Below are 14,039 nucleotides of genomic sequence, written 5' to 3' on the forward strand. Positions count from 1 at the left end.
CAAACCTTGAGGTTTGGTGCGACGACACCAGCTCCTGACTGACGTGTGCTGCGGCACTAGCAGCAGGGTGGAGCTCCGGTGCTAAGAGGAGAGGAAGAGATGGAATCCTTTAAGCATTGGCCCTGTTACGTTTTCTCCAGGTCTGAACGTGTTTGAGGATTATAATTGTGTGTGCTAAAGTATATGTGTGTTTCATCAAAGATATGACGTGGCGTCCATTGATTGGTGGCATAAATTAGAGGCTTTCCACCAACTCCTGACCAAACGTTTTCTCAAATAAACAATGACCCTCGAAATGAGAATTTCCTGTTTCCCAAATCAAAGTTGCGCCAGGAAAAACATTCAGCCCCGAAAACGCAAAAGTTAGCTAGAAAACAAAGTAATAAATGAACCTCTTCACTCTTTCATTTCCACAAGTTGGTTGGTGGTTCCTTGAACAATTCAAAAAAAAAAAAAGAAAGAAAAGAAAGTGAGAATGTTGGTGTAGGTGGAGGCGTAGTTGACACAGCCAAAAACGCCCACCTTATTATTAAATCATTCATGATACACTATAAATTCAACAACCCAAATCCAACTTCCCCACACAATAACACCAAAACCAAAAAAATGACCACCCTCGCTTTTCTCTCTAAAGCCAAAACTCTAAAAACCAATTCCAATTCCAATTTCTTCACCCTCCTTCGCTGCATGAGCAATGTCCCAGAAAACACAGTGTACGGTGGGCCAAAGAATCAGAATCCAAACCAAAGAGTGACTCTCACCCATTTACGGCAAAAGCACCGTAAGGCTCAGCCCATAACGGTTGTAACTGCCTATGATTACCCGTCAGCTGTGCACTTAGACACCGCAGGTATTGATGTGTGTTTGGTCGGTGACTCGGCTTCCATGGTTGTTCATGGTCACGACACTACTCTTCCTATTTCGCTCGATGAAATGCTTGTTCATTGCCGTGCTGTCGCGCGTGGCGCTCAACGCCCACTTCTTGTTGGGGACTTGCCCTTTGGTACCTACGAATCTAGTACTAGTCAGGTATTGGTATTGCTAAATTCTCAGTTTCTGTGTTTGATTATAACCAATTTTATGGGGCTTTCGTCTTGGAAAATTCTATGTACCATTACCAACGTGTTCTGTATGTGTGTGTCTGTGTCTGTGTTTTTGATATGGTACAGTACTTATGATTATGTACTTTAAAGTGTTTTAATATTCCCATTTCGTAGTGAATATAAACAAAATGCTATGATTATAAAACACCTTTTTTTTATTGTTGAAATAATTCGATAGCTGAGGGCGGGGATTTGAGAGTTGAGTTAAGGCTCTTTGCTACCATGCATTATGGTGATCGGGTTTCTGATACATATTTCATGGCTGTTTATGTGCCATAATTTGATTGGTGCACAATAAAAGTGGGTGTCAAGGGTGAGCTTTGGTGAAAGTAACATTGCTTCAATAATCAGTTGTGAAAAAATTGTGAAAATGCTGTGTTTGTTGCATTACTCTTTGGTTAAGTGAGCAATGGTTGGTGATTGGTGATGTTGTATGCGCAGGCAGTTGATACGGCAGTGAGGGTTTTGAAGGAAGGAGGAATGGATGCCATAAAATTGGAAGGAGGGTCTCCTTCAAGAATTAGTGCAGCAAAAGCTATTGTGGAAGCTGGAATTGCAGTTATGGGGCATGTGGGACTTACTCCTCAGGCCATCAGTGTTCTTGGGGGATTCAGGCCCCAGGGCAAGAACGTTGCCAGTGCTGTCAAGGTGCCCTCCTCGTTTTTTCGTATGTGTGTGTGTGCGCGCTGTGTGTTTTGTTGTTATGTTGAAGGGAATTGTTCTGTGTAGGTTGTGGAGACCGCAATGGCTTTACAGGAAGCAGGGTGTTTCTCTGTTGTTTTGGAATGTGTTCCTCCACCAGTGGCTGCTGCAGCCACATCAGCTCTTCGGATTCCTACCATTGGTATTGGGGCTGGACCTTTTTGTAGTGGGCAGGTATGGTGATTAACTAGCTCAATAATTTTTTTTGCTGGTGTATATATGCCTGAGATGTCATGTATTTGATAAGATGTAGTTCTACCTATATCATGCTATTATTGATGTTAATTTTATATGTATTGTGATTTGAATTAAGCAGTGTGATAGGAGACTTTTGACAGGTAATAAGGGACTGTCATGGTATCTTAAAACTGCTGTCCAACTTCATACATGGTTTCTCTTGATATGAGAAGGTCAAATAAAAGTATTTGGTGCTCTGTCACAATCACATTTGTAAAGCTCTAGGATTCAATACTCTTTGAGCAGGGTTAAAAATGTTAGTTTGTAGAAAGTTTTGATTATATCAGATAGAGCTTGGGCATCACTGGTTTTACACCTCCATCCATTTATTGAAACTTCTAGTATAGACCTTACCAATTCTTTTGTAGAACCATGATCACTATTCTCTGTTTACTTGTTTGATGGATTTATTTTAGGCTAATTGAAAACGGTCTAGAAACCTCTGCAAGAAGAAGTAGCAACCTACTTTCTGATAGAAGAAAATCAGCCTTAGAGTTATTGAGTTTGGTAAAATGAAATCAGTTCAATTAGTCACCTTGGCATTATGTTTTGCTTTTGCTAATGTGGGTTTGTAGTGGTTACAGACTAGCAGTAACTTAAATTGGCAACTCCCACTATATAAAGATTGTCCTCGGTGCTTAACAGAAAGTATTTTGGCCCATTAAGAGTGATGAGAGCATCAGTGACATGGATTAAAAATAAATTTTAAAATATATATATACATATATCTTAAAACAAGGGGCAAAAGAAATAAAGAAAAAATGCTAGGTTAGGTGTCAAAAGCAGGCCTTTAGACCACTCTAAATATTTTTAAAATTTAAAGATGATTAATCTTTAAGTATTTCATAATTTGTTTTGAAACCAAAACTATAAGTGAACAGTTTGGCCTTTTTTGTTGGTTTTCATTTTTTTTTTTTGGGGGTGGAGAAAAGGAAGGGAAAAAGAAGGGGGGCGGGGGGAGGACAAGTCTGTTGCAAGATTTCTTCTGATTACATTCCTATTCTCATGGTGCAAATCATAGTGGACATTATGTAATTCCCATTTCCCACATACCAATTATGATGTAGGACAAGGGGGAACAAGGTAATCTAATTTAGAACACCAGGGGCAGATCTGGTATAGCTTGGGTTTTGAAGAATTAGGGTTAGGTTTTGGTGGGGAATAGGCTAGAAAATAATGGGGATTATAGGGTTTCCAAAGGGACAAGGATTAATAGGGTTTTAGGAATGAAATCAAAGGTGAAATTCAAGATTTGGGTTGTTGTGAACAATGATGTGAACAGTAACCGTGAATGGTAAAATTAAAGAAAAGAGATAAATTATAGGAATCACACCTAGACTTCCTAAGCATCACACCTAGGATTCCTTAGCATCACACCTCGGAGAAGGTTGCATCACACAAACCAAAAAAGAAAGCATAGCTCTTAAATTCTGAAAGCACTCATTAATAATCAACTCAATAGAGTAGAACTCTTTAAATAGAAAACTAATACCTAATCCTAGTTGAATTAGGTTTTCTTAAAACCCTAATAAGACTTGGGCTTGGACTCAGGCTTTTACTACTAAGCCCAACTAAATAACCAAACTTAAAATAAAGCCCAAAAGAAGATCTAATGGACTGTTAGCACAGCCCATTCTAGAATATTATGAAATTACAAAACTGCCCTTGATACATAAAATCAAACAAAATATAATAAATCTGTCTTCCCTTTGCCTCCTGCATCATTCTCCCTTGGTTGGAGAAAACTCAACCTCGAGTTTTGAAGTGTTGAAGTAAAAAGAATTTTGGTTACTTGAAGTGCATCCTTGACATTGAATAAACACTTTGAATTTGAATTTCCTTTTGTTTCTTCGTTTGTGGCAGCAATGATGATAATGATACATCCACCAATTCAATTGACCCATTAAACTTTTCAGGAATGACAAAATCAATATTTTGAAAAGTTGGTGTGGGCAATAAAACCCTACTTTGGCAAGCAACATGAACTTGGGAATAAGATGCTTCAAGTGTTATAGTCTTCACTTCTGCCTTGTAATTTTGATACGCTTCCTTTTCAATTTCAACTGCTTCATCAACAGTTTCCATCTCTTTCAAGTCTTGTTGCATTACTTCAAGCTTCCCTTGATCACTTGCATCTATCTTCAACTCAACATCCCCTATGTTGCTCACTAGACAACTTGTACCTTTTACAAAGTCAATAGAGTACTCATGCATAGGACATAAGGGCTTTGATAAATCTTTCAAAGAAAAATCAGTGCAATCTTTGGAAAAATCTGCTGGAATTTGAGGCACTTCTATAGGCTGGTCAAGTTTTATTTTGGTAGCTTCTGTTGTTACACCATAATTTTTAGCTTCTAGATCTTTTCCTTCAATAACTTTTGGCTTTGATACTTTAAATTTATCCATCTCGATTCTCGGCTAAGGTCATAGGTTTCAAAACAACCTCCTTCTTACCAACCATTAGAGCATGGGTGTTTTCTCTCCCATAATGTTTTACATTTCGATCAAAGAGGCAAGGTTGACCAAGAAGGATATGTGTAACTTTCATAGGAATTATATCACACATGATAGAATCACTATAAATACCACAAGAAAAAAAAAGGCATCTATGAGTTACCGGAATAGAAGTGTTGTCTATCCAAGCCACTTTGTATGGTTGAGGATGAGGTTCAACCGTAAGTTTAAGGCATTCAACCATGGAAGATGACACAACATTCATGCAACTTCCCCCATCAATAATAAGATTCTTTGCTTGGTTTCCACAACGAACCAACATCTAATACATTGAAGTTCGCCTCCATTCCTCTTTCTCTACTTTAGGGGCTGCTAAAATACATCTCACTACAAATAAAAGAGAACTATCCACTTCATCCTCCTCCAAGTCATCCATTGCAAAATATCCATTATCAAATGCATGACCTCCATCTTGTTCACATTCACTCAATTTCCCCCTAAACAATCTCCTTGATCATGTAGACATGATGCAAAATCCCTGCTCTGATACCAACTAACGTAGGACAAGAGGGAACAAGGTAATCTGATTTAGAACACCAAGGGCAGATAGCTTGAGTTTTGAAGAATTAGGGTTAGGTTTTGGTGGGGAATAGGCTAGAAAATAATGGGGATTATAGGGTTTCCAAAGGGACAAGGATTAATAGGGTTTTAGGAATGAAATCAAAGGTGAAATTCAAGATTTGGGTTATTGTGAACAATGATGTGAACAGTAACCGTGAATAGTAAAATTAAAAAAAATAGATAAATTCTAGGAATCACACCTAGACTTCCTAAGCATCACACCTAGGGTTCCTTGGCATCACACCTCAAAGAAGGTTGCATCACACAAACCATAAAAGAAAGCATAGCTCTTAAATTCTGAAAGCATTCATTAATAATCAACTCAATAGAAAGTACTACAACTCTTTAACTAAATAACCAAACTTAAAATAAAGCCAAAAAGAAGATCTAATGTACTATTAGCACAGCCCATTCCAGAATATTATGAAATTACAAAACTGCCCTTGATTCATAAAATCAAATAAAATATATAATAAATCTGTCTTCCCATTGCCTCCTGCATCAAATTATTTCTTGATGTAATAACAGTGTACCTCCTCTGCTTCTTTGTGTTTCACTATAATGAAACTTCATTGTCTATGCAGGTTCTAGTCTACCATGATCTGCTTGGAATGCTTCAGCACCCCCATCATGCCAAGGTTGGTTCCAGAATTGTAACTCTGGCTAAATTTTTTCTTCTCTCCTTTTAATTGGCATGTTTCCATCATGAGAGACTGTTCTTTTGCAGGTTACCCCAAAGTTCTGTAAGCAGTTTGCTCGTGTTGGAGATGTCATCAACAAAGCGCTTTTGGAGTACAGGGAAGAAGTGACAAATGGTTCATTTCCTGGTCCTGTCCACAGCCCATATAAAATCGGTGGCAGTGATGTTAAAGATTTCTTAAATGAGTTGCAGAAGTTAGGTTTGGAGAAGGCTGCATCTGCAGCAGCTGAAGCAGCTGAGAAGACTAGTAAGGCTGAATCCCCTGGTGGTGGAAGCCCGGCAAGTGATTGATAATGGGACTGGTCCAGCCAGTAATTGAATTTTGGACTAGTCCAGTAGCAACCTTCTTCCTTGGTGGGTTTTAATTAATTTTCTTTATTATTTATATTTTCTTTTTTCTCCTTTGATAGAAATGAAGAGTCAAGAATGTCATTTTTACCGCAGTGATATAGGCAGTTTTGGATATTCAACCTTGTCTTCTTAATGGTTAGGATTATTTTCGATACAGATTGAAGAAGTAGCAGCTCCGCGTCCCCAGTTCCCTTTCTCCTCTAGTAATGTTAAAGAAAGGTGTCTAAAATGTGCTTTTGGAAATCATTTTCAGGCACAATGAAAAAGTTATTCTTGCATGACTTTGTTCGGAACTTGGAATATTATTTCTAGAGATTTTTAACTTAAGCAAGCAGCATAAGAAAAAGGCTAAGAACCATCTTGAGATTATTTCTGATATGACCAATATATAAGTATCCCAAATGAATATTTAACTCTTAATGATGCCTAGATTCACTCTACCATCAAATAGACAGAGATGAACTCCTTTTTGTTTTATTCCTTTTGTTTTGGGCCCACGAATACTACTTTCTGTAGTGGTCTCTCTGCACACTGTCATGGAATCAGGGACGGACCCACTAAGGGGCTGAGGGGGTCATGGCCCTCCCCCCAAATTTTTTGAAAAATATAAATAGTATATAGGATGAACAAAAAAAATCCTCAATTCACCAATATCATAAATTCATAATTCAATAATAGATAACCAAAAAATTCTCATAGAAAAAAAAAATTTTCTTACGGGGATTACAACAATTTATATGACTTTTTTAATTGATTTATAAACTATGGGAAAGTGAATTACAATATTTATATTTTTTTCAAAAGATAAAATGCCAAAATTCTTTTAGAAGCCAATATTGATGACGTAGCATTGCCAGCTCTTAATATTGATATCTCAATTTTTTTAAATCCTCATATGGCAGCATGGTTTGTCAAAAATTTTGTGGACGAAGTATCTCGAATCAAGCATAGATTCTGAAATTTTATAGTAAGTAGATTATTATGAAAGTAATTAATTATTAATTCCCCTTCTTTCTTTGTAATATATTTGGACCTGATAGCTATTCCAATTGCACTCCCATCCTTTACAACTTGAGATAAAAAGCCAAAAGTAATGAGCTTGGAGCTGCTGATTTCAAGATCATAATGGCTTTGTTATATGATGAGGTACATTGCATATTGCATTAACAAATGATTCATTCATGTCACGTACACAGCTGGATCACCACATAATGAGGAAAGGCCACGCCAATGCTTTCGAAGATCTCTTTAATGAGGAAAGGTAACATGAACACTGATTACAGATTGGATTAGGGCTTCTTTGGTTCTTATTCAATAAAATGTTTTTTTTACACAACCAAGCATGCTATAATTGAGTTATTTGCCCCTCCTGATTGGAAAAAAGACAAACAAGTACCTATTTTTTAATGTCTAACTTCACTTGATAGAAAAAGAGAAGTAATGTAAAATAAAACACGTCTCCCACTAGGAAACAATAACCTCTCACACCGAATTTAATGCCCCAATACTCTTACCCTTCTTCTGCTTCTTCTTAGCTAAACCTAACACACTTTTTAACCCCTATATATATATATATATATATATATAAACAAAAAATACATCTCTTGTATGGCTAAACTTGTCATCCTTTTATACCTATTCATGCCTCTCTTTTTTTTTTCTTTTTTTTTTAACGGAAACTCACTCCATGTGACTCAAATTCTAAGCAAAATAATAATAAAATGTAACCAAAACCCTACCGCCTCCATTATATTTTTTTACTCCTCTATCTCATACTTTTTCAGAGTTTTAAAGTATGAATTTTTGTTATAAATTCAAATTTTTATTACTTAGAAAAGTAGAGAGCGAAAAGATTGAAAAGTAATCAAAGTTGTAATTTTCCAAGTATATCCTTAACACTTTTAGAGTGGATAATTTTCTCAAGTTATTTTGAGCAATCAAATTAGATGTCTAATTTTTTTTTCTTTTGATTAATCTCTTACTTTGATTATAAGTAACTATGGATGAGTTAATTTTATTTCTTTGTTTTAATATATGAAATATATATTTGTAGTAAATTGAAATTGTGGAGAAATCCTAAAGGTAATAATGAGTCCAGGGAATTCGAAATGAACTCGTATCGAGGTAAATTTTGCAAATTTTCCTTTGAATCCTTCTTTAAGAAGAAAATTTTCCGATTATCATCCTAATGATAGAGATCAAGTTCAAAGAATATCTACAATGTGACCTTGTCAACTAGTTGATCATACTTTTTCACAAAGAGAATATGAAAAAAAATAAATTGTTGATTTAATTCAACATGGTTCAATGAATAAAGGATTGATTTTTTTTTTTTTCTTTTAATGTCCCGCCAAGTTAAAATACTGGCTCTGCCACTAATTTCGCTCACAACATGTGACAAAAATCCACAAATCAATTTTATGATCCATTTTGGATAATTTAATTCATTGGTTTTTCTTATATAAAAAAAAATACAATAAAAATAAATTTAATAAATAATAATTATACTTTAAAAAGGTAATTTTTTTTAATCATAAAAAAGGTAATATTGTTTTACTCTTAAGCTTGGGGGACACAGGACACTACCCCAAATTAATCTATATTAAAATTATTTATAGATAAAACTATGTAAATAAATGTGTATAACATTAAAATTGATCTTCTAAAAAATAGTGATTCTAATGATATAATTGCGTATTTGAGTTTGAATTACAAATACATATGAGCAACATATGATCTTCTAAAAATTAGTGGTTCTAATGAATTACGAATACATATGATCTTCTAAAGGGGATCAATATTCAATACATTGTGGAGAAAAATATTTATTCTTTGTTTTTCACTTTGTTATAATTTGAAGAGGAACTCTTAGCTTATATGATATCTTAAATTATTCATTGCCCTGAATATTCATATTCTAATTTCTAATTTCTTCAACTTTGTCTTCTCTTTGTCTTACAGCTCTCAGGCCAAGTTTCTTTTTGTATACTGTTTTCTCTTTTTTATTAATATATTTCTATCATTGACGTCAAAAAAAAAAAAAAAAACTTCAAGTTTGGATGTCCTTAACAGATTCATGACAGAATTCTTCATTCAATTTCCTGTTAAAAGTAAATATCAAGACAACCAAAAAGAGGATTGAAAGATATAATTTTTTTTTTTTTAATACCAAACGAGGAGTTTTTAAAAGTTATTTCAAGACCAATTACCATTCATAATATTAGCTTCGATTTCACCTGTGTTATTTGCAATTGCAATCATGAATATGAATTGTTGGACTTGAAGCATTTGTTTCTTCATTACTCATTTGTAAGAGCAATCTATTAGGATTCAGACCTAGTTTTAGGAACATGTTTGCTTGACTTTGTTAGTGTGATTTCTTGAATAACAAGTTGGTTAGAACATGTTGAAACTTGAAAGGGAGACTTCAATAGAGGATAGGGAAAGAAATCAAGATCAAGTTGGGGCTGTTTTCATTATCTGTGATTGCATAGAAATCAAGTTCTTCATGAGGGCAATTATTAAAAGAAAATATTTTAGTCTTGTAAAACTATATATTTTGTAGAGATGTATATGGGATTTTTTTTTAATTTCAATGAAAATAATATTTATTACATTTAATTATGTATATTTATAAAAATAGTAATAAGCTGGTAACTTTTTATTTATTTATTTTATAGGAGTAAGCTAGTAACTTTGAAAATGTATATCAGTAATGACTAACTAAACATATAATTTCCTTTCTCTCTCTCTTGTTTGTGTTTGTTTCAAAAAAAAAAAAAAAAAAAAAAGAGGTAATTGTCCCACATTGCTTAAGAATGAATATTATGTGTAATATTAGTATAACTTGTCCCACCATCTCTTAAAAGTTACTATGGCCTTTAAGTAAAGTTGTAGTGTGTCTTTATGTATACTTAAGCAATGTTAGAACACATTTGCGGGTTCAAGTGGGTCGGTTCAATGATTACATGCATGAGACCCTTTTCTTTATTATCAAAATAAAAAAATAAAAAAAAATAAGTATACCAAATGAATATTTTACTCTTTGCCTTGATCACTTTCCCATCAAATTGGCAGATGGGGTCTCCTTTTTGTTTTATGCCTTATGTTTTGTTTTGGGCAAACGAATAGTACCACTTTCTATAGTGATCTGCAGCATACTGTCATGGAATGTGATCTGTGTATTATTCGAAAGTTGGGACATTTAGAAGCATGGATTGTCTCTAGGTTGTTCTTTTCAAACTTTTGTCGAGAAAGTATTTCGAATGAAGCATAGATTCCGAAACCTAAACAATTATGAAGCTAATTCTTCCACCCCCCCCCCCCCCCCCCCCCATCTTTTATTTGTAATATTTTTGGACTTGATAGCTATTTCAGTAACACTCCCATCCTTTTACAACTTTGAGATGAAAGCCAAAAGTGATGAGCTTTGAGCTGCTCGTTTCCATATCATAATGGCTTTGTCAATGAATTGTTGTATGAGTTACAATGCAGCTTTTGAAGATCTTTTCAATGAGGAGAGGTAACCAAAACACTGATTTTGTGTCATTCGAGATTGGATTAGTGTTAATTCCGGATTGGGTATTTTCTCAAACAGTTGGGCTAGGGCTTGTTTGGTTCTTATTCAAAATTTTCTTTTCTCTTTTAAACACAACCTAACATGTCCCTGATTATTCCGATATTCCCTCCCACAACATGAGACAAGGATCCAGGAATAGCTTCTTCTTTTTTCTTTTTTTTTTCCTTCTTTTTTTTTGAGAAGAAATCCAGGAATAGATTTCATGTAGAAAGACTAGAAGTCTAGAATCCTTTCAAATTAAATCAAGTTTTCTAGTATTATGATCAGTTTTGGATAATCTAATTCATTGCTTTATCTCATTTAAAAATAATTAATTATTTTTTGATAGGATAAAATTAATTAAATAAAAATATAACTGTACCTAAAGAAAAAGTAATATTTATATTTTAAATGTATATCCTACCAAACAAACTAAAAAAACAAGCGTAATATTAAAGACATAATATTTTTTACAATTATTGACATAATTTATTATTATTATCATTGGAGCAATGTACTCTCATCTGGATGCACAAATCACAATGAACCATGTTTAACAGTCGTACAATATATATATATATATATATATATATATATATAACAAGCAACATATTTCATGAGTTTTTGAAATAGAAAATGTTTGTTCAACAGTTCTAACTTTGAAAGCAGAATAAAAAGTATTTTCAGCCCAACTAGTTTTGTAAACAGTTTTAGTATCAACTTTGGGGATATTCCATTTCTAAAAATCCGGAAACTCATTTTCTTCAACAGTGTGATCTTCTTCATTTACAATATCAGGAGGACAACTAGTCCTGGAGTTGACAGAGGAGTTGGATCTCCACATCCTATTCATGTTATCCTAGGTTTAACACTCAATTATCATGTTTTTCTTAACACCGTTGCATTTCATAACACATACGCTAATCAACCCTATACCTCTCATGCTCTACACGCTCTCCTAGCTTAAACGGGCCTTACTGTTCGGTTCTGGGAATTCACTTTACAATTAAGGTGACGTCAATGATGGTAAAAAGGGAACACAACAAAGGAGTATCAAAGTTTCGGGTAGACACAAACAATCAACAAAGAACACAACAACACTATCACCGGCCAAAAAAGAATGGCCCTGATACCACAAAGGGAGGTAGAAAAAGCGTAGTGAACAGTATCAGTGAACGGTAAAAAGTAAACAGTAATCAGTGAACAGTGATTTTTCACTTTTTGACTCAAATTAGCAAAAGTAAAGGCTTTGTCTTGGTCTTCAATCCAAAAAACCAAATTGTGCCAAAAGTAACCATGAGGTGACTAAAATCATGAAGAATCTTCTTTTCCAAAAGCATCATCATTTGTGGGTATATATATATATATATATATATATACCGTTGGAATTTTGTATGTTATGGACTAGCAGGGTCATTGGTTTTTTTTTTTTTAATAACACTTGGATTAGTTAGAGTGTAAGTTACTAAGCATATGATAGGCTCAATAGTGAATAGTGATCATCACGTATTGTTAATATTGATCCCTTTTAGTGCACCTTATAATTAATAGTATGGATTTTATTATGGTGCATTTTTTTTTCTTTTTAAAAGAGTTTCAACCTATGGCATCCGCTCTTGATTATGCATTTATTTAATTATAGGCAGCCTTTAATGGAACAGGCTTGCAATTTTATTCTAACATGGAAAGGTTTCTACCCTCTACTTGCTAAAGTATTGGTTTGGCCCATTAAAACCATTACACTCTGATACTGTCTCTCACCCATATATATATATATATATATACCTCTCTTGTGTTGGTAGTGACTAGAAGGTATTTGGGTTTAGCCGATTATGGAGAAAGAGATTTTTGTTGCAAGGGAAGAGGTGTAGCTCTCCTTCCTCTCACAAACTCACATACACCCGATCAGGGGTAGAACTACCCTTGGACCAGGGGGGGCAATGGCCCCCTTTAAATTTTTTTTTAAAAAATATTATTATTATTATTATTATTATTATTATTATTATATATGTGTGTGTATTAATTTTAGCAATTTTGTTCTATAAAATTACATTTTATTTCTCTTTAACAATATCATTGGTTCTTTTAAAAGTAATGTTATACTCACAAACTTTTTTATAACATTTTTACAAACCTTTTTGGTAAAAATTTTTTATTTTTTTCGCATATGGGCACACCATTTGTATCATTTTTTTACTTACTAGTAACCACTAATTAATAAGTAATTTATAAAAAAAAAACTTACAACTCTAGTATTTTCCCCATTTTAGTGACCATAAAAAAATTTATAGATGTAAAATCTAAAACAAAATATTCAAGCCAAAAAAAAATTAGCTCAACAACAAAAATTACCTGTAAAACTAAAAACAAAATTAAGCTTAATTAACTAATTTTATCCAAAATAAATAACCTTGCCCCTTATAAAAATTCTAAACAAAAATAATTTTGTTCTTAACTACCAAAAAAAAAAAAAAAAACTCAGCTTAGCAAAATTAGAGGTTGAAATCACTGCACACAGTTAACAGTAAAACCACCCCCCTAACTCAAAGTTCTGGCTCCGTCCCTGCACCCAATCATTCTCAACATCACTTGAGCTTGTGGCTTCTTCCTCGTGTTCCTGCTTTTGGCTCCTCATCAGGTGTGCTATGCTTGTCTACTCCTTTATTTTCTTGCAAATATATGCTACTAATGCTAGACAGCTATTAAAGATCCTTTACACTTTTGGTTTTGTGGATCTTGATTCAAGTCATTTTCATCATATCTTTGATAGTGAATAATGATGTGTCCTGTACATATTGAAATAATAGAAAATCATCCAAATATTTAGAACTTTTGCGATTACACATGTTCTACAAATTCATTGAACCTCTCGCTCATGAAGAGTTTAGTAGCTCAACTAGTTGACACTTCTTAATATTTTCAATTACACCTAGGGTACATATTAGGAGTAACAATATTCGAGACGCCCCACGAGTATGACATGGTTAGTGTTTTTGCAGGTTAGTGTTTAGTGTAAATGAGATAGTGTCAAAAATGGGTCGACACACTTTAATAGGATTGATAAATAAGTAAATTTCATGTTAACTATTCAAACCACAATCAATTTGAAATAACCCAATTAATACAAATAAATGTCAATTTTTCTCTAAAATAAATATGAATTCTTAATATAATTAAGTAATAAAAATAATTTTAATGGCTATATTGATAAATTCTTCATTGAAACTCTAAAAAGTCCTTAACCCTTTTACCTAAAATAAAGAGGAAGAAAAATCCTTTTTTACTTTGTTTTTATTAGATTGTGTATTAAATA

The 14,039-nt window shown here is 33.6% G+C and overlaps 1 protein-coding gene across 2 annotated transcripts; it reads left to right on the forward strand.

The window, feature by feature from the left end:
* The first annotated feature begins 350 nt into the window (after positions 1-350).
* Positions 351-6,537, forward strand: LOC126721461 (3-methyl-2-oxobutanoate hydroxymethyltransferase 1, mitochondrial-like). Of its 2 annotated transcripts, XR_007653888.1 has the most exons (6): positions 351-1,029; positions 1,545-1,751; positions 1,833-1,979; positions 5,702-5,755; positions 5,845-6,171; positions 6,326-6,537. XR_007653888.1 is itself a non-coding variant. In XM_050424496.1 (5 exons), exons 1-5 carry the CDS (start codon positions 541-543, stop codon positions 6,106-6,108), a joined length of 1,161 nt encoding a protein of 386 aa, XP_050280453.1. In that variant the 5' UTR covers positions 351-540; the 3' UTR covers positions 6,109-6,537. The 2 variants fall into 2 exon arrangements, 1 of the variants encoding a protein (XP_050280453.1); XM_050424496.1 differs by having other exon boundaries at positions 5,845-6,537.
* The last annotated feature ends 7,502 nt before the right edge of the window (positions 6,538-14,039 follow it).

Source organism: Quercus robur, chromosome 4 (genome assembly GCF_932294415.1).
Source record: "Quercus robur chromosome 4, dhQueRobu3.1, whole genome shotgun sequence".
NCBI classification, from domain to species: domain Eukaryota; kingdom Viridiplantae; phylum Streptophyta; class Magnoliopsida; order Fagales; family Fagaceae; genus Quercus; species Quercus robur.

Coding starts and splice junctions, on each gene's coding strand:
- LOC126721461 (XM_050424496.1), top strand. CDS start 541: ATGATACACTATAAATTCAACAACCCAAATCCAACTTCCCCACACAAT. Junction 1,030..1,544: donor ACGAATCTAGTACTAGTCAG/GTATTGGTATTG, acceptor TTGTATGCGCAG/GCAGTTGATACGGCAGTGAG. Junction 1,980..5,701: donor GACCTTTTTGTAGTGGGCAG/GTATGGTGATTA, acceptor TTGTCTATGCAG/GTTCTAGTCTACCATGATCT.